This window comes from Atractosteus spatula, chromosome 13 (genome assembly GCF_055471065.1).
Source record: "Atractosteus spatula isolate fAtrSpa1 chromosome 13, fAtrSpa1.hap1, whole genome shotgun sequence".
NCBI lineage: Eukaryota > Metazoa > Chordata > Actinopteri > Semionotiformes > Lepisosteidae > Atractosteus > Atractosteus spatula.
In genome coordinates this window covers 44226103-44248521 of record NC_142718.1, presented here as the reverse complement: position 1 = coordinate 44248521, position 22419 = coordinate 44226103, and the positions used below count along the sequence as shown (strand labels likewise).

At 33.5% G+C, this 22419-nt stretch overlaps 1 protein-coding gene across 1 annotated transcript in view; it reads right to left on the bottom strand.

Annotated features, from left to right (window-relative positions):
- asic4a (acid sensing ion channel subunit family member 4a) overlaps positions 1-22419 on the bottom strand; it is a 117712-nt gene that overhangs the window by 17680 nt on the left and 77613 nt on the right. The window contains exons 2-4 of the mRNA XM_088930526.1: positions 7561-7705; positions 6576-6703; positions 4861-5014 (exon numbers count right to left, since the gene is read on the bottom strand). Of these exons, the coding sequence (XP_088786652.1) occupies positions 4861-5014; positions 6576-6703; positions 7561-7705 (427 nt within the window). The remainder of the gene's footprint in view (positions 1-4860; positions 5015-6575; positions 6704-7560; positions 7706-22419) is intronic.

Genomic DNA, 22419 nt, shown 5'->3' with positions numbered 1-22419 from the left:
TGTTCTATAAAATGATTTCACCACTAGAATGAAAAAATATTTAAATATGAGGATTTAATTTTAAGGACATTGGACATTCATTAATTTTAAAGGTAAAGAAAATAATTATGAGTTGGCTACGGCAAACCAGAAATAAAAAGCTCTGTGATTATAGCTGCTGCACTAATTGTCACTCACTTACAAAGAATAGTTTTGGAGAAAAGTAAAAGTGAGTTTACTCCAGGGCAAGGGTGATTAAAATGACAGCAAATGTTTATTTTTAATTTTAGATATTTGTACTGATTCAAATTACTTTTTTCTGTTTTATTTATATTGGAGCCTTCCATAGTACCTATACATCTATACATCGATGATAGACTGGAATGGACTAAGAACACTGAGGCCATTTACATGAAGGACCAAAACCGACTTTACTTCTTGAGGAGGCCCAGCTCCTTCAATGTGTGTAGTATGTGTAGTATGTTCTATCAGTCGGTTGTGGTGAGCACCATTTTCTACGCGGTGGTGTGCTGGGGCTCTGGGATTAGAGCAGGGGATGCTAACAGGCTAAACAAGCTCATCAAAAGAGCAAATTCTGTCATTGGGTTTGATCTGGACCCCTTGGTAGTAGTGGCTGAGAGGAGAATGGTGTCCAAATTAATGACCATCATGGACAACATCTCCCATCCCCTCTACGACATGCTTGTGAGAATGAAGAGCACATTCAGCAATAGGCTGATCCAACCACGGTGCGACGGGGAGCCTTCTTTATTGCCTTCTGCCATAAAACTCTACAACTCATCCACTGTGTGTCTGGGCAGGGGCAACATTGACCTGTTTTTGGACTAAACATAAATTCTTTATAGCTGGTTTTCCTGTTTACAACTGATTTATGTGCAATATATGCTGGTGATTTTTGCAATACATTTATAATGTGCAATACATCTTCTTGTGTACTGTACATTCTGGTTTGTTTTGTATCTTCTGTACTGTGTGCAATTCTGTATACTCAATTTATTTACTTTTTACTGCACTTCTCACTGACTGTACTTACTGTATTGTATTGTTGTATTATTGTATCATTTCGTTACACTGTGCTGTGTTGACTGTGCCAGGCTGCTGCTGCACTGGAATTTCCCTCACAGGATTAATAAAGTATCTACTCCAATATTTCATGTGTGAGATTATATTAGAATTATAAGGAAAGATTAAATGAGGATGTTATACTGTTACTTTTTTATTTTGGTTAAATAGTTTTTAGGACCATATTTAGGCTTTAAAATACATTTTAAAAATGCCACATCATGATGAAAATAATATATCACTCACAAAAAAGACATTTTTGTATTTGCGAGACCATAACTGTAAAAAAAATTAATGACTACTTAGGAAGGTCCGCAAGAAGTGGTTGAAAATTATTGAACAAAGAAGTTTTTTATTTATGCACATGGGAGCGATACACATGGAGATGCTTGGTGTATTTTTCTCAAAGTGATTAAATTAGAACAGTCCTTAAATATTTTTTTCTGTTATCTATCATGCTTCCCTGTGCTTATCAGATTGGCAGTATTCCATGACCACACGTAGCATCCTCTTTCCTATTTGCTAACAATAACTTATTTTAATTCAATTGGTTACTTAGTTTTGCAGCACACATTTCTATATAACACAGTATAGAATTACATAGTAGTCCTTGTGTCCAGCATTCTTTCATTCCAGTTCAAACCAGTTGAAACCTTATAAAATACTTCAGCTTGAGTAGAAAAAAGTATGTACAAAATTCAGAGACCCTCTAAACGAACAATTTTGTTAAGAATTTCTGTGTTAGTTTCAGTTATTTTCCAGCCAAACTGTATAACAAAGGTTATACAATGTTTTGTTCAATAATTCACAAGTGTAGTGATGTTAGGTTTTTAATTTACTGTAACAATTACAAACTGTGAGATTACTTGATGACTTCAATCAGTTTTTTTTTTACAGTCTCACACATAGATTCTAAATATAACATATGCTATTAATTTATATCAAAACAAAAACATGCATTACAAAAAAAAGTAATGGAATATATATATATATTAAGTATACTTTTACTTAAAGATCCACTGGCCAAATGTCCTTAATGAGTTCAAACTTCCCACTGATAAAATTGAGCTTGCTGGATTTGGTCTGTGGTCCAATTTGATGTTAGTGAAATGGTTGCTTCATTTCATATTAATATGGAATGTTAATATGGAATTAGGTAACTGAAGGGAAATTTTGGTAGCTGAAAATAAAAATAACCAAATTATAATAACTTCTGTTAACATCTAATAACATCATTAACAATATAAATTACATAATTACATTATTAATATAAATGTAATTTACAAATATACTGTAACTGGTAGAGGTTGCTAAAAATAATAATAAGGTACACAACAGTATTCTACTGTATTCATAAACATTTTCTGCAATTCTGAAATCTTTACCTCGGTCACTTGCTCTAGTTATTTTGAAACCATTTTGACATACTTGCTTTAACCACAACTGCTGTAATGGAAAATCACAAATCAGAGTGACACATTGTCAGCTCAGTGGTCAAATTCTCTCTCTTATGCAAAAGGTCCAAGTTGGATCAAATCCATATTATTTATTGTATTAGAGAATTAGGCTTTATTATCCCCAAAAGGCAATTTATTAAAAGTACAACCTGCAAATTAGCGGATATTGAGCACAGACCCTTATTCATGGCAGGAGATAATTATACTACTGAACCACTAATGCATCACTCTGTGTGGAAGAGCTAAATTAAAAACTACAAGTAGTGCTGTTTCCATTACACTGCAAAAAGTATTATATAGTATACAGTATATACTGTATATACAGTATAAACAATACATTAAAATTACTGATGTTATAATTGCTTGCAGAGGAAGTGAAAACAAAACAAAAAAAATGATATTAATGAAAACACTGAAGGAAAACGTGCATTAAACTAGAGAGAAATACACTAAAAAGAATATTATGAATCAAAAACATTTTTCATAATTATTATAATTATTGTGGTGTTACTGTGGGGAAAGTTTGGTTTTCTTAAAGAAAAAAACTTTATATAGATCTATGAGCTCCAAACAACTTACAGTAGATGACTGTACTGTAAGTCATTCTTTGAAAGTCATTCATTCAACTCACTAAAAACCTTAAACAAAAGCCTTAACAAAAATATTTTTGTTTTAAATACAGTTTGTAATACATATAATATATTTTTAGCAATCAAAATCTAAAATAAAATAATCTGTTTTCTAATTACTATTTATACACAATTACTAATAACACTGTATAATGTATGTAATTAAAAAATATTGGTTAGTATTATTGTACAGCATGATCAGTACAGGAAAGCACGAATGGGTTTATTAACATTTAATTTGTATTATTAAAATACGATTTTAATAATACTGAGTTGGATTCCAAGTGCCACATGTGGTGTAGTGCAATCCTGCATCAGATTATTTGAAAAGAAAATAAGGTGTTGGACAATAAAAAAATATATTTTATATGATGCTTTTAAAAGTGGCTTCTTAAAGTGTTTTCAGGGTTAGAAAAAAATGACATTGATGACTGCATTTCTAAAACTACAATGAAAGTAAAATGTGCACAGTAAAGTGTAAAACCTCCAATTTACAGTACTTCACAAAATAGACTAAATATGGTGCAGTGCCATATTCTGTAATTCAGAAAGAGGCAACAAAACTTCCAATTATTGTGAAGCAGCTCTATTATACTGTAAACCAGCAGGTTTTTGAATACAACTTTTTTATCTTTTTTTGCCACCAAATACTATTTACCTGGGGGGACAGACAGGTGACCAAATCTGAATGGCTGCATACTACTGTATACTCAATAAACCATTTAAAGTAAAGCTTAAATTCTGGTTTTAATTTGTTTTAATTTTCTATTTTGTAGTGGTGAATGGTTGTTAGGGACACATGTTGAAGAAAAAGATGAAGGAGAAAATGTGCAATGTGTAAAGCATGCAAAAATAATTTTACATTTTTAATTAAATAAAGTAACACCTAGAGGCAAAACAAAATATTCCCCCCCCCCCAGTGTTATAATAAATGCAGGTAAGCAATAACTGTACATTGGGGTTATTAGTAAAAAAATACTTTGGTATTCTAAGGTATCTCTGTGGTTAGAGTATATACAATATTACTTATTAATAGACAGAATTTATAAATACAGCTGTAGTGATATGAGTGCTTTTTTAATTTACTGAAACAATTAGAAATTGGAACAGTAAATTGTGAGAGTGCTTTGACGACTTTAGAAATCAAACACAACACAGTCCAACAGTTAAAGTATCCTCCAAGAATTTTCCTTTTCTGTACTAATCAACCACCCGTGACTAAAACTTCTTACTGTATTATGAAACCACTGATTCACACAGCCATCTCCTTTACAGCTCCAAATACACTCTCCCTTTCTCACAGCTCCTCAGACCTTTTCATTACACAGTGATGACACAAACTTCCAAACCAAGCCCTTAAAATGTATTTTTATTGTCAGCAGATACCCTACAGTCTGTATTGACATGGGCTCTCATCCAATCCAAAACCAGCTTTCCCTGCTATATAGGAGACCCAAGTTCAATTCCAGGCCAATGTAGTGACTTCTTCATACATGTACTGTATGTCTCTTATTTGTAAAGTGTTTATGCTGTGTTAAATGTATTATGTTATGTCTTTTACCTGCCTGAAAAGCAAATATCCTGTCTAGAACAAAAAGGAATAAACAACCAAGTATTATATATATATTATATGTTTTATATACTTTGAAAGCAACAGTTGAAATTATTAATAACATCAAGTATGAACTTATTGTAACAGAAGGAAGTGTTACCTGGCATATGCATCATTCTGCATTTGCATTCTTTTATCACCTTTATCGACTCACACTTGAGCCGACATGCGCTGATGCTATAGGTATCGTACCCAGGAATCATATTTTCTGTAGCTGACCTGCAGTTTCCCCATGGCTGAGGTAAGTACGTCAACTGAAAATAGAAAAATGGAAAAAAATAGAAAACCTGGTTGAAAACACTGATCAAAATACCATAGATTGTCAGCATCTAACACATATTAAATGTATTAAATACAAATACAAATGATTCATACAGTTTAACATCAATATAGAAGAATACAGGTTTCCCTTGTCAACAACAGATTTGCTAACTGCAAAATTTGCTTATACATGGCTTTCAGCTTGCGGAAACATTTAAAAATTGTGTGGCTTCTTCACTAAGCACTTGACAGTATCGTCTTGCCTCCCTTATGCACCACATGTCACCACCTAGTTAGTCGTACATTTGTGTGTTTTTCACATTGGTATGAAAATGTGATCCAAACTTCACTTAAGAATCTTTCATATGTTTATCTCTTAGGATTTAAGGTAAATATTACACTTTACTATTAATTATATATAATTAATGTTATTGTATTTGTCATTTTCAAGGGAGAAATATCCAAGATATTAGTTCAGGTGGGTAGCTGCGTCAGCATGCGTAGGCTGCAAAGGAACAAGTAATAGGTTTATTCCATGCTGAAAAAAAGAAGAAAGAGAACACAACGTTTCGGCCGTGGAGCCTTCTTCAGGTGTGCCGAAACGTTGTGTTCTCTTTCTTCTTTTTTTCAGCATGGAATAAACCTATTACTTGTTCCTTCATATCCAAGATATGTTCACCACTGATGAGTTGGTGGAATCCTATCCCCCTATCTCCAATATACTCAAGTATGTTGCCAACTGCGGAGCTTTTTTCAGGAACATAATCCCTGGTTGGTAAAGGAACTTTTATGTTTACAGTTTTTCTTGTGGGTTTGCAGTGGTTTGTAGATGATAATTAAAACATCCACAAAACCATCCAGTTTTCATTTTTTTTCAAAATTCTTAATGTGCAATCTGATAATTGTACCAAATAAAGTAGGATTGAGAACAGAACTTTTAGACTCCTTTGTACATGACCACTAATCATCTAAAACTTTTTCAATGTAAAAAAGAAGTTTTTCACAAGTTTGTTATCTTTCTCATATTTTATTGTACAAATATAGTATATAGATAATCTGTATCTCCTTCTACTACCTGGTGTATATACAGGCAAAAAAGAGAAAAGAATGCAAACTAAAACGTTATTGAGGTACTGTCAAGCACAAATCAATAAAAACAACAAAGTGAGGACACACTCTACTCCATAGTTTAGTTTACAATGTCAATGATTTAGCTCTAAAAAGTCAGGACATCTACATTTGGATCAGTACTGATCTTATATCACCTAACATTAGTTGTTTATTTAGGATAGATAATAGAAAACACTTCTTTATTAAATGTGTGTGTGTCTGGAACATGGTTCCTAATCAGGTGGCAGAGGCACAATCTATCTTATTGGCTGTTAAAACAATAGTTAAAGGAAACTTAAGATTGACTTTGCTACTAAACTAACAAATGAGGAATGTGGGCTGAATGACGTCCTCTTGCTTGCAACCTTTCTCACATTCTTAAGTAGTTAGTGAAATACTATAAAGATTTTAAGAGCTTGTGCTTAGATAAAGCAGTGAACATACCCTTTGCTCTTGACATGAAACAAATGTCTGAAATCCAGGAGAGACCCCAAATCCAAGCTGATGGATGTAAGGTGGTTCATCTTGGCTGTGTATCTGAACTCGTATCCCAGCTTCTAAAGATGTTTCATCTTCAAGACAAAACAGGAAGCATTCTTATTACCAAAAATGGAAATGGAATATTTGATTTTCATGATGAATACTGTATGTAGCTTCTCAAATCTGTAGGTATATACAAATCAGAATTCAACATTTATTTAAAAGTCCTTATTTAAAACTAAACTTCATCTTCATTTCAGCTCATGGTATTTTTGATCCATACACTTTTTTTTACAGTTTTAAGCACTGATAACATATTGTTTTGTCTGGAAATTGCAAAATACATTTGAAATACTATAGTGCTCAAGAACTAAGATGACAGATTATGTATAAGTTAGTCAACTTGACCTGCCTTGGGTTTTAAATAATCTTTTATATCCAATGTTATGTTTAACTACATTTAATTAAATAGTAACAAGTACCATAATTGATTGTTGTTTTGGTGATATGTCTTAATAAATTGGAATAAAGACTCAATGATAAAAAAATATTACTTGAGAGAGGTGTTAGTATTAGATTTTTAGTAATGATCAAATAATAACCATTCCTTAAGTATAAACATATCTTATAAGCTACTGTATAAGAACTATAAGCATACAATGCCCCGATCACACAAACTAATAAACTGTCAAGTATCTAGTTCAGGGTGCTTATTTGATCAGATTACCCTGTGCTGTGAATAGATCTTATCCCTTTTACAGTATATCTAGAAACCATAACATAAGATAACATAAGATATGTTCTCCCTTCTTAAGATAAGGAAGTGTGCAAAACACCTTAACAATATACAAATTAAAAGTATATCTGGTTGCAGGTAAAAAAGAAAAATGATGTAAAATTCTGCATAAAAATACAGTATATTTTACAGTTATCCAAAAAGGTGTCTTACTTGTCTCCTTCCAAATGGGCAAATATTCATCTTGCTGAATATCCAGCATTATCTCAAGTCCATTGCCCATACCGCCTTGCTTAGTTTTCTTAGTTGAATTCCTGAAAGCATTGAAGGTGTAACATTTCCCATATCTTGTGTAAACCTGCAAAACAAAAAACAAAGTTTAGATTAAAGATTATTATTCTGAAAAAAGATTAAATTTAATGTAGGTTTGATGTTAAAATACTAAAATATATATGCACATGTACAGTATACTGTATGTACAGTACAGTGGTGTGAAAAAGTGTTTGCCCCCTTCCTGATTTCTTATTTTTTTGCATGTTTGTCACACTGAAATGTTTCAGATCATCAAACAAATTGAAATATTAGACAAAAATAACACAAGTAAACACAAAATGCAGTTTTTAAATGAAGGTTTTTATTATTAAGGGAAAAAAAATCCAAACCTGCATGGCCCTGTGTGAAAAAGTGATTGCCCCCCCCTGTTAAAACATAAATCAACTGTGGTTTATCACATCTTTGGAAAGCTGAGTTCAATTTCTCTAGCCACACCCAGGCCTGATTACTGCCACACTTGCTCTCAATCAAGAAATCACTTAAATAGGACCTGCCTGACAAAGTGAAGTAGACCAAAAGATCCTCAAAAGCTAGACATCATGCTGCGATCCAAAGAAATTCAGGAACAAATGAGAAACAGAGTAATTGAGATTTATCAGTCTGGAAAAGGTTATAAAGCCATGTCTAAAGCTTTGATACTCCAGCGAACCACAGTGAGAGCCATTATCCACAAATGGCGAAAACATGGAACAGTGGTGAACCTTCCCAGGAGTGGCCGGCCGGCCAAAATTACCCCAAGAGCGCAGCGACGACTCATCCAAGAGGTCAGAAAAAGCCCCACAACAACATCCAAAGAACTGCAGGCTTCACTTGCCTCAGTTAAGGTCAGTGTTCATGACTTCACCATAAGAAAGAGACTGGGCAAAAATGGCCTGCATGGCAGAGTTCCAAGACGAAAACCACTGCTGAGCAAAAAGAACATAAAGGCTCGTCTCAGTTTTGCCAGAAAACATCTTGATCATCCCCAAGACTTTTGGGAAAATACTCTGTGGACTGACGAGACAAAAGTTGAACTTTTTGGAAGGTGTGTGTCCCATTACATTGACATGTTGTGGCATGACCTTAAAAAAGCAGTTAAGGCTCGAAAACCCTCCAATGTGGCTGAATTACAACAATTCTGCAAAGATGAGTGAGCCAAAATTCCTCCACAGCGCTGTAAAAGACTCATTGCCAGTTATTGCAAACGCTTGATTGCTGTTGTTGCTGCTAAGGGTGGCCCAACCAGTTATTAGGTTTAGGGGGCAATCACTTTTTCACACAGGGCCATGTAGGTTTGGATTTTTTTTTTCCCTTAATAATAAAAACCTTCATTTAAAAACTGCATTTTGTGTTTACTTGTGTTATCTTTGTCTAATATTTCAATTTGTTTGATGATCTGAAACATTTCAGTGTGACAAACATGCACAAAAATAAGAGATCAGGAAGGGGGCAAACACTTTTTCACACCACTGTATGTACAGTTCCTGTTTTTTGTTGTTCTAAAATCTCTTTCCTAACTTTTTTCATAAAGTGTTAATACAATACAGAGAAACTCCACTGACTATATAACCACTGTAAAGCACATTTTAAGGGAGAACTCAATTAGATTCAGCTTGTAAAGCTGTCAGAGTTTCTGACAGATTTCAAGGCAGTTTGACCTGGGTTGTTTAAGATGAGAGAGTAAAGCTTCCTTATATTCTATCAGCATCAATATCCATTTCCATCACCAAGCACACTTTCTAAATAGGATTTCAAAATTGTTTCTGACACAGTGTATTAAATTTCAGAGCAAAAGTTTATAAAAACAGAATTTGTTTTGTGAAGCACAAAATTCATTATCCCACTACCATGCACAGATATTATAATAATCATGAATAATACACTACCCATGTGTCACTCCAGCAGAGACCACTGTAACACAGACAACTCAGAAAGCACTGTCCACAGACAACAACAATGAAACATATTAGTTATTCGGGGATGTCAAGTTTTACAAGATGGAAAACTGAAGACATAATCTAGTTGGAATATATAGTGTATCATAGATTATCCTTTTTAAAGCTACATTGAGATCAATTAGTTTCTAACATACAAGAGAAGAATTATATATTTAAGAATTCATTAGCTGCATTCATAAGAATATGCATACAAATAATAAGTGAGAATTTGGACAAGCTCTATAAAGTTGAATTATAGAAGAAAACAAACACATAAGATTATATTTGCATAAATGTACTTTATTAAAGTGGCCATTAATGTCTACATTATTCACATATACTTAATTAAATATATTTAATACTTTAGCATGTATCTTGTTATGCATTTTTCTTTAGAATTTTAAAATCACTAGGTTTTAAAACACACCGATTATGTGTTTTTCACATCTCAAGGATATGCATGAGCAACCTGTAACTGCACTTCAGGAATGATGAAGAAATGTAGGGTGATTCCTCACCTTCACTCATCTTTTGACATGTAACACCTTACACATCTCTGTGCAGGAAAACTGCTTGGAAGAGACAGGAAGACAAATCCCACCCCAACTGATTTTAATCCCACAATTTTGGAGAATCCAAGTAACAGATAGTGACAAGACTCAGGCTTGAACCCAAGACACCTGGATCATAAACCTCAACTTGTGCTCAAATAAGCATCTCTGCTAGTTGATGTATTCAGAAGCTACTGTACAGCATATGTTTTATGTGAACATACAATATTTACAGAAGTGTAGGTAGTCAAAACGGTACAAGTAATATTAAAATATACTAGACAGCATGCATATATATATATACAGTATCTAAGAGTTTAACATAAAACTATAAGAAAGTTGTGATTTTGGTTAATGCAAGAATGCCATTTGGCCATATGTGAACAGTTTTGTCACCAGAACAACTTTAACAACAACAAAGAAATGTTGGTCAAGCATCCAGCCTAGAAGAAACTGTTTCTTTTTTCACTTTTAAAATTACATTCTCAGTAGAATAATGCAGATAATCTACAGGACAGCCGGTTGAGCCAGCATTATAGAGTATTTTATGGCATATAATCACCAACTGTGGGTGTATAAAGGTTTACTGTAAACTGTAAGATGCAATTCTGAAATCCATTCTGATAAACCTGCCACATTTCAAGTAAGAATTTAGTAAAAATGGTGGTGAAATGTATGGTTTATGCAGGAATCCAATTTTACTCTATGTTTACTGTATTATTATTAACTGTATTATTCCTAAAATATTGACAATGTTTGGAGCTAAATCTTTATAATTTTGTATTACAGTTTTCATATACAGTTGATGTCCTGCTGTGGGTGGAAAACTTATCACAGCAACTTGTGAGATAACAGAAGCAGTTTTGGTTGATCATCAAATCTGACAAGTTGTTATTTAATTAGTGCAGCTGATACTAGTTTGAGTTGTGAGATCATGCTGTGAGGCACGAACTAGGGTGGGAGCGGCGAGGGCACAAGCCCTAGAACCTGAATCCGTTACAATAACAAAAGGACAGACAATGAGATGTGGGCCATTTCGAAGTCGCAAATGTGAGATAGGAAGTCGCAATTCTGAGATATAAAGTCGCTGAGTTTTTAAGTCGTAATTCTAAGTTTTAAGTCGTAATTCTGAGTTTTTAAGTCGCATTCTGAGATATAAAGTCAGAATTCTGAGATTTAAAGTCGGAATTCTGAGATACAAAGTCGCTATGCGAGATACCATAGAGCGTTTTTTTTTACTCCCTGGCAGAAACGGTCTTCCATAGGAAAGAGTGCGCATAGTAGTGAACAAAGTTACCATGTGCAACAGGAAATGCATACATTAGCAGAGGCCAACAGGAAAATGCTGACAGAATACATAAGAATTTAAAATATTTGCTGCCAATTAATTTATGGTTCTCCTGCTTAAAAATGAAAAAGTGCTGTTGCACAGTTCTGATCAGCATATTTTTACCGTGTTAAAGCTGAGGACAAATGTTTAGGTTTGCTTCAACTAAAGTAAATTTAATTGATACAGACACATGTTCATTTTATACAAGGTAAAGAAGCAATGACATTTAGAATATTATGTTATGTTCTCATGTTAAAATTGTTAAAATTGCATTAGTGAGATCACATTTAAAATATTGTTTGACATTTTGGTCACCAACTTCCAAAATATATGTGTTGGAATCAATCCAGATAAGAGCAACTAGATGCATGTTGCTGCTTAAAGGAATGTTGTTGACTGATAGTTTAAAAACATGAACAGAAAATGCTACAATAAGACCTGATCCACATTTTCAAAATCCTCAAATTTAGAAAATCAACCTAGTACTTTCTTAAGAAAAACATTGTGTATATGTGTAAAAACTACCATCTATGTTGTTGTAGCCAATACTTGGCTCCTTTCAAGAAGTTGCTGGATGAGATTCTTGGATCAAGTATCTTTAAGCTATCACATGAACTAAATGGACTGAAAAGCCTTCCCTCACTGGTTAATTTTCTTACGTTTTTATATCAAGGGTCCCTTTTGTTTATATACCTTTTTCGTACACTGCCCCAAACTGTATAACACAAAGGGCATATACATTAAGACTAAAGATGATAAGATTGATAAACTTAAATTACATTAATCTCATTAATTAATCTCAAACTCACAATTACACAATAATCGAAGCTCCCATTCTGAGTAACTGTCACTAATTTCCTGCCTACTGTTTTGTAAAAATATTAATACTAATGGAATAATAAAATGTATTAAAAAGAAATTTAATTTCTTTATTTGTTCAACTTGATCATTAATAATCATTCAAATATTTAACCCTTTGGGTTAGACAGGTAAATGTCAATTTTTTTTCTTATTCCCTAACTTGACATCTGTATTTATCTTTCTGTTTAAATCACTCTGACATGGGAAAATGCAGAAATACTTCTTGTTTCTCTAATAAAATCATGCTACCGGTCAGCTGAAAATTTGTAATCTCCTATACCACTCTCTTGAGGTAAACCTGCTTTGTATTGAGGTACTGTACTGTATAAATAACAGGCATATAAATCGTACATGGAATTAGAAATGAAGGCCTGTGTCAATAAAATGGTACATACAGAAATCCATTGTGCATACAAAAAACTCACACCAAATTTCTCTCCATCTCATCCTTCCCCAGTCCAATGTGTGATGTCCTTGTAAGATATCTGATGTAAGACATGTCATGGTAAAGATAACTCTTAGGACACAAGCATATGGACACGTTCAAATGTATTTCCTGCGGCATCATGTGAAGCAGTTACAAACTTTAGAGTACATTTCACAGTGTGTTTACAGCACATTACAGATTTTTGTTTTCTTTTAGAATTTGCCTGCTATTTTGTCATATAGTTTTGGTTAGTCACTAAACAGTCATATTATTTCTTAGAAGCTTGGAAAAATATGCAGTATTTGGTTACCTTGCTTTGTCTTCTTCCACTAACAATAGTCAGCTATATTTGAAACAAACTCAATGTCTTCTAACTTTTATTGCAAATTTAAAGTGTAGCCTTCTAAACGTGTGTGTGCCAGCCCTTATATACTATTTCAGTCTCTATTAACTTAAGACCCCTTTTGGTGAGATGTGTAGAAATATGTTGAAATTTGTCTCACCCTAAATCTTTGAAGAAATTACACTTACAAAATAAAATAAGTAACTCAAATAAACAATGCATGACATCTGTTGACCTGTTTACAATATTACAACAGGGCTCATCAAAGTTGATTGTTAATTCATTTGTCTATCACTAGTATTAAGCAGCATGCTTTCTAAATATTGATAAAATAACTACACAATTCTGTAAATCTTAATCAAATAGTAGAAACAGGAAAACAGCTATCATGTCAACAGCCTTTGTGTCTTAAAAACATAATATACAAATCCTTTAGTCTTATTAACATGAAACCTGACTATAAAATGCCTCCCCTAAATTGCACTGATCTTAACACAGATAGAAAACCAATAAAAGCTGTTCTGAAAATGAATATTCCTCAGTGTCTTCATGCATATTATCTCTAACCAACAGATATTCTGATTGCAAAATTGATGTCCTGTCAGACATCCTTTTATCACTTGCTCTTTGTAAATCTATTTTCTTTCATAATTGTATCTATTAACAATTATTATTCCTATTAATAATACATAAAGTCTTTAAAATAATACTTTTTATTTTCTTTTCAGAAGTAGCCCTTTAAATATAGCTTGACCATTTTTACTGAGCATATTTAGGTTTGAAACAGCATTTTCTCTATCTAAAAAATATATTTTTGGACAAATAAAATATTGTTGCATTTAAAGCTTTTTGTTGCAGAAGAATGAGGAGAAAAACAGAATTTTCACTTTTATCATTGTTGTTGGTGGCTCATACCAGACATAGCATATTAAGAAAAAGACTCCTTCCATGACTCATCAAACAGCATTTCCTGGATTCTCCTCACTCTCTCCAAGAATTGACGGGGTTAGGAACCACCCCAAAATACACACTGTGCTCAAAAGTGTCTGTAATAGTATGACCATCTAGAACAGCAATAACTGAATCAGAACAGTCAAAACAGATACAGCGATTGAAAAGACCAGGGAACTCATAGAACAGCTTAGCTGCAGCCTAGATTCCCATCATGCCCTTATGGTAATCAGATGCACAGCAGTCTCAAATTCTCTAGAGGCCCATGGACATTATGGTATTTTTGGAATGTAGCCATGATTCAAACACAAACAGTACAGTATATCTGACCCATGATCTTGCCCATTGGCACTCCATGTTTCATCTCCACATGGTGGCTGATAGAATTAAATGAATAAGTCAGCATGTGAAAACAAAAATGAATTGATGTCAGCAGTTAGGCCAGGTGGTATTTACTGCAACTCCTCTAGCAGGCGATAGACAAATAAAAAAACAACAAAGGTTGGCATACTATATGAAACAATTTATTGGTATTTTAAAGAAAATGTTTCCATCATACCATCCCAGACAGAACTGTGATGTCATATAGATCATCAGCCATTGTGAATTGCCTTTATAAATTTCTTCTCAATTCTGTCAGCTTATCAGTCTACAATTCTGCATTTTGGTGATGTAGTGACATAAATCATAAATTGTAAACAGTTGTAATAAATTTAAAATGACTTTTGCTATTTGATAGTCTATGATTGTTCTTGATCTTCTCTTTAGTTCAATATCTTCTGGAAATGGTAAATTACGGAGATAATAAGTAATACATTTTTATCCAATAGTGGTTTCGACAGTAAGCTTATTTGCTTTAAGGCCTAATGAGTTTGAATCATTTCTATATCGCATTAAATGAACAATATTTCTATATCACATAAACACTGTGTATCCATTGAACTTTTGGTTCTTTCTTCAGGAAAAAGGACTGTACTTACAGTACAATAACAAATACATGTCTTACACATTTTCTCCTGTTTGTGTTCTGTTCTCATTAATTATTCTTTTCCAGCATCGGGATTCAACTAGACACAAATTTTTGCTGGTTTAGGTGGCTTTCAAAAACCCTGCCTGAGGCTTTCTTATAACTGTTCAGTTGTTGCTGTACCAGCATCGTAAGCTTTATCTTTTTTGTATTTAAGACAGTCAGTAGTGTACACACCAAATAATGTTTCTTATAATAATAATAGTGTGTTTAAAAATGACATTAACACAGTGCAAGGTGAACTAAAGAATGACCTGTAAAAGTAATCCCATCAGTTCAAGCCCTGTTCTTATTACATCATATATATTAGAATTTTAATTGTAATTTCAGAGATCCAATACTGGGATTATGAGATAAACATACTGACAGATGTAGATAAATAAAATGAGCAATAGGATATTATCATGCACTATAACTTAATAATTAATCTATTATCAGAAATTAGATTATTATGAATAGCATTATTCAGAAGTAGTGTAGCTATGATATCATTCTTCAGTGTTGATTATGTACTTTATTAAAATACTCTCATTTTTACAGTACTTTGAATTAAATGCAATGTAAAAGGAATGATGCTAAGAAGAAACCATTTAACAAAATATGAATACAATGCATTCATATTTTTTTTCAAAAGCTGTTGTGTTACTGTTAATCCTCTAAAGATTTTAAAAAGCTGCAACAGTTTACTGTATTCACCAGGGGGTGCAATAAGCTCAGTAAACAAAATCTGTTACACAGAACTATTTTTAAATGGACAAGCACAATGATAATCATATACTATTTTTAAATAAAAGTTTGCTGTCATCACAAAAATGCTTGGTAGAACCACATGCTAGTTTGTTAAGGATATGTGGAGCATAAACAAAAACAGGTGTGAAATAGGATCTTAAACATTCCCTCAAATTCTGTGAAGAATCTCCACACTGGATACAATAGCTACACTTTGAAAAAAATGTAATTCCATCTGTACCTGAGGGATCTTTTAAGTTGTATGTTATTGAACTTGCTGCTGTTTCAGCTGCTCTTCTGTGTTAATGTTTTTGGTGATTCCTTAATGTCTTTGTATCAGAGCATACACACAAATAAGCATTTCATTGCACTTGTGCATATGACAAAAACTGAACTGAACTAATCTTAGTTAAAAGATCCAGCATGAAGGCTTTTTACTGCACACAAACATTTCAGGACATTTCTGCATATGGTATTCAATTGTAATATTGGAGGAGGGACTTCCCAAACAAATGTGATGTTTCAGTTTGTTGCTTCCAATGCGTGATCCACAAACTTTTTAAACGTCTAGGTTCTAAACATAGGTTTCAAGTGCTTCATGTTGACACATCATTTACACCTTCTAGAAGATGAGAAAAAATTAAAAGACAAACAAACTGTTAGGGTATACTGTACTATATACTTCAAAACATAGAATTACACACATTGGAAAGTTATGTTCAAATTTTATAGTGCACTAGAAAGACAAAATGTTGGTCACAGTGTCATAGAAAAGACACTGCTGCTCTGGAAATCAGCCAGATAAGTAAAAACAGTTATACTTTGGGGCTTAAGTTCTACACTGACAGGCTGAAGGAACTGGACCTTTTTAGTCTTGAGCAGAGAAGATTTCAAGAATACAAAATTCTTAAAGGCATTGAGAAAGTGTACCCAGTGGATTTATTCACAATGAACTTTGAGACATGAACCGGAGGGCACAGTTGGAAACCAAGAACATGAGGCCCTTCTTTACTCTGTTTTGGGAGTCTGGAACAAGCTACCCAGCCATGTTGTTGAACCCTGATACAATACCTTGTCTTCTTTCAAGAAAAGTCTGGATGAGATTCTTGCATCAACAAACTGTTTGCTACCAAACGGGCTAGATGGGCCAAATGGCCTCCTCTCTTTGTAATCTTTCGTATGTTTTCATGTTGTTATGAAGCACTGCCAAGAAACTTGAGACATCTACAGAAATTAAAGTTAAGATTGTTCTTAACTGATAGTAAGTAACATCATTTGGTCCTTAGGTTTCCTAAATTCCAACCTATATTAGACAGGAACCCATATCTAATATATACAGTAGTTCAGGAAAAAAACTACAAAAGGAAACTGACTAAACAGTTGTGTTCCTCCCAGATCATCATAGTGCACTAGAAAGACAAAATTGTCAAGGATGTAAAAAGTGCTTGTCGCATACAAGAAAGTGTTTGAATATGTGTGTTACCTTTGTCAGGTTATTGTACTGTATATAAGATGGAATTGATGTTATAATGAAAGATATTATTGTATTAATTGACCTAAATTACAATAACAAATAAAAAGAACAACTGTTGAAACATTTTCATTGCAGGTTTCTACAAAAACTCTCTATTTTCAATTTTAAATAATGGAAAGGTTTATATTATTGTAATGCAGCTATATTCTAAAAACAGTGAAGACTACAGAAAATTTGTCGAAAGATTATTGGGTTGCTTTATGTAAATTTAATTGCGTAGTGATACTTGTTTATCCAGCTATATATTATTATATTATTTTTTTCTATGTTCCTCAAATGAACTTATTAGACTACATTTATGAAGAATTCAGTATAAATGGTTCAATAGTTCAGCTGAACAAACCCTAATTAATGTGATTTTTGTGGTGTAATTTGGATAGGGTGCTCTCTTGGCTTAACGTGACTGGCTGATACGACAACCTGACTATAAGCATAAGACTGATGGACCCTCCTTTGTCTTGTGAGGAATGAACATGGGAGATGCTGTATGGATGATGATAGAGTAGAGGGATGCTAGAGAAAGTGCTCTAGGGGCAAAATGTATCTATGCAGGCGAGCTGAAGTGAGAAATATTAGGATCTGACATTTAAAGGATATTTAAAACTCCATTAATCAAAGTGAAATTACAGATGAGAACAATTATTTTATTAAATCTTTGAAAATTAATTGAAAATAATTAAATATAAATCATATTTAAATTTACACCTTAAAGTTTCTAACAACTGCACAGACATAATCATAATTTACAGTTAAATAAAATAAATAAGGAAAAAAATAATCAAAGAGAATTTTCTTAGAGTAGTCCAAGTTTACCTCTGTATTCTATCATCCTTCACTCCGTAAAAAGCCATTTAAATTGAGTTCTAAAGCTACAAAACACTTTGAATTCACCACAAAATATCTCCATACTGTATAATACCAGTAGTATCTTTGTGCTACAAGGTAATTGTGAAGTTGTGGAGTCATTGACATGTTCTTACACCTTTTCCTTATAAACCATTATGTAATTTTTGCAACTATTTTTAAATTATAAAGTCTTTATAAAAAAAAACCCAAATTCAAGCAAAGAGGCACATTATCTTCTGAGGTGGAGCCATTGTCACATATCTTACAGCCAGGTAAGACCTCTTGATCATCCTCTTCCAAACATTAGTATGCAGTGTAAATACATTTTGAGATTCTCATTGCACAAACCTATTTGATGATTTCTCATTTATAGAGTGAACATCAAATTAATTTCAGGAAAGTTAGCCTTTGACTTTGTGTAACAAGTGTAAAAAGACATGAATTACAACAAAGTATAGGTGTGCCAATGAGTAACAATTCACTAAACCTGACATTTATCAGAGCATATTAATAGCAATTATTGAGACCACTTTTCAGACTGCCCCCTTTCATGGTTTGTCTGAAAAATTTCATTAATCAGCCACACGCCTGTGTTATATCTTCTGTTTTGAAAAGAAAATTAAATTACACTATCAGATGAGCAGTACAAGTATTCGATTTAAAATGCGGAAAATGAAAAAAAACATTCAATTTTTATTTTAATTTGAGATCTGCCCTTATAACACAGAGCTTACTTGTTTATTATTCCTGTAAGTGTCAAGGTCTGATGCAGCTCAACAAAGAGTTTGAATTCTTTCCTTCCTGTTAGTGTATTTAGCACAGAATATTTTTTTAAACTTCCTCCGTATTATTCAGAGTGCAGAAGACTGTTTTCAGAACTGTTTTATTCACAAAAAAAATACTACGAGTATTACTACACTCTACTAGTGGACGAGATAAATATTTCTCTCTACGATACTGATTTAATGAATGGTAAATAGGGATGAGTTTTAAAGTTAATCTTATTTCACAGTACTGTTGTTATCTGTTGAAAACAAAATAAACAGACTCTTTCTGTTAACAGCTGTTAGTGCAAGGCCAGTGCAATACAAGAAAGCTGAATGAGTCTGAAATTATACAACACCTATTGTATACTGCATATTACACATGCCATTCAGTTACAGATTGATATATATATATACCGTTTACTGCTACTGCAGATTACTGTGTCACCTAAAGAAAATACAAAAATTTAACATATAAAATTATGTAAAAATCCAAAATCCAATTCCAACCCAACATATAATCATATATTTTCACTGTTACAGCCCACTCATATTTGTACTTCATATTTATAAGTAGAGAAGCTGTCAAAGCCAATATTAAGACAAAGGAGTTAATGTCTGATGGAGTTTATTTAATCTATTCCACAAATACACAACATGTACTGTATTTAAATATTTTAACCAGTATTACAGATACATGTAGTTTTAATAAATATATATATAATATACAGTTTTGTTTTGAGAAACTAGGACTTCAGAGAGTAAACATGCAATTATTTACAGCTTCAGCTTTGTAAGAATATTTTTTGAAAAGTGCTTCTACCACTACAGCTGTAAGTTAATTGCTTACCTCCGTAGGCTTATTAAATAATTAATTTAAAAATTGTAGGTCCTACAAAACCCATATAAAACAATGTAAAACTAACCACTTATTTTCATTTAAGCAATCTTGCTGACTGGTTAGATTCACCAAAGATTGAAGAGGAAGGGGAATGCAAAATAAAATAATTGATAAAAATGCTTGATTTGATTGCACACAAAAGTTTTTTTCTGTACACAACTGCTTAACTTGGAAAACTAATACACTTTATACTTTGACACAATATCAATATAATTAATTCTTTGGAAGTCTTAATATTTCTGTGTACTGTAAATTAAATAAAGAATGCACACAGGCATAATAAAGCAAATACTGTTAAATACAAGGGATTTTATTTTTCTTTTCACCTGTAGTTTTCATTTGAATTCACCCATAATACTGTGTAAGTTACAAAGGAAATGAGAAAACTACAGTTTTTATTTGAGCAGACAGTATAGAAGTGTCATTGAATTAAAATAATCCAAAATTTAAAAATGTCTATTTTCACACATAGCATGAAAAAAAATATCAGGCAAAGAAGTTTCAGAAAACAGTTCAAAGCTTCTGGGGGATACAGGGAGCTCAGTGTGTAGTTAACCAGCTAATTAATTAAAACCTTTTAGTGTCTAAGAACCCATTAGATGAAAAGCCTTCTCATTTCCAAAGGCAGCCTGGAAAACAGCCAGAGAATAATAGTAATACTTACACACACTGATATAAAACATCCATAAAGCTTACAAAAATTAATCAATTTCACAGAAAAAATAGATATGGAACTCTGCAGTAAATAGCTACACGATGTTCCAGAAATTATATATGTACCCATTTATTTGTGACCATTGTACCTGATTTTCAGATCATTCCAGCTTTACTTAATGGAGTTTATAAGGAAAGTTGAGGAGAGACGACAACAGCCAAGTTCAGCCACATTCAGTTGTCAATAATTTGCAGTCAATCCTGATGTAATTTCCTCTCCTAAAAGACTATAAATACTGTGAGTGATCCCCTTCTCTACCTTGCACATGACTTTGTGTATCTCATCTTCACCTTTGCAGCCAAAGTAATGCAGAGAGTAATGTAGCACGTAGATCTAGAGTTTTTTTAATTCAACTTACTTGAATTCTGAGCATTAGACTTATATTAGCTGTTAGACCTCATTCTCCGACATCTCCAGACTGCCTTTCTCTCCTCCAGCCCCTTTAAGATTCTCCGCGCCATTTGTTTTCTGCTGTTTCACCATCTCCACCTTCTAATTTTCAACCTAATCTCCTCTCTGCTGTCGCCGATGTTTCGGCTTCTCCCATCCAGCCTCCCGCATTAACGCCGTTCAAAACGCCGCCGCACTACGATTTTATGCGATTCCATTTCAGCTTAACTAGTCCTCCATTCTTCTCTCTCTACAGCAGTACCTGCAGCTCCGCCTTCACCTCCTCCACAGTTAATTCCGTTTCTCTCATATAAGACGGCTGTGATCGCAATTACAGAGTAGTGGAATCTGGAGATCTCCAGTTGCTCTAAATCGTAGGATCCACGTCTTCTTAAATTACACTCTCGGTTAATTAATTCTGAATTTCTCTATCTTTTCAGGGATGCCATCTGTTCATTCCGCCCTCCACAATACCAGGAGTGGACTACTACTGCTTATCTTTGTTTGTTAAGGTGGTTCTTTATTTTTGCCCAATTACATTTTCAGTTTGAACCAATTTGTAATTTGTCCACTCTTCCTGTTCAAAGGCACACCCTTATTTGAATATTCCTAACCTTGCGGCCTCGCCCTCTCTAGACTGATCTGTCCGCTTCTTCAAAATTATTCTCTTTCTTCTAACAACTGAGCTCCGAAAGGTTTCCTTCTTGTCTCTTTTCTAGAGTATCCTCTTCGTCATTCTGGATAATCTCCATTTGGTATTACTTTTTGTAAGTTTTCCAGCAGAAAAGACCTATCACTTTAGATACATTTAAATTTGCAGCTCACCTTCCTCCGACAGCTGTCTCTATATTAATTTCAGATTTTGAAATTAGCACTAAAGTGACTTGCTATCCTAGTCGGTGCACTCAAATGATGATATCCGCATTATACCTCAAGCCAAATCTTTTCTCCCATCTTCCATTCAGGTGGATACTGCACATTGGTGGTGGTGGAGGGGAGTCCCCATTACCTGTAAAGCGCTTTGAGTGGAGTGTCCTGAAAAGCGCTATATACTGTAAGTGTAAGCAATTATTTTTATTATTATTATCATCATCATCTACTTGCTTCCTACAGCCGTCATCTCTCAATGACCACATTATTATATCAGCTGACGCAGAGAAGGATATCAGACTGTGGATCTCTATTCCGTCTTCAGAACTGCCTCTCTCTTCTACAGGAATTGGTGTTCTACTCTGCGTGACCTCCCCCTTTTCTCTAATGCTTCTGTCAGTTTTTAAGTAATATTCAATGCTCAGTGGTTTTCTCTCTCTCCTTATATAATCATCAGCGCTTCTAGAGCTCTACGCTATTGTTGCTGCCATCTATGTCCGTGACACCTCAGGACTAGTGATCAATCTTATTTCTGGTATCAAATCGACTACTTCCATTACCGATAAAGGAAGATCCTCTTCCCT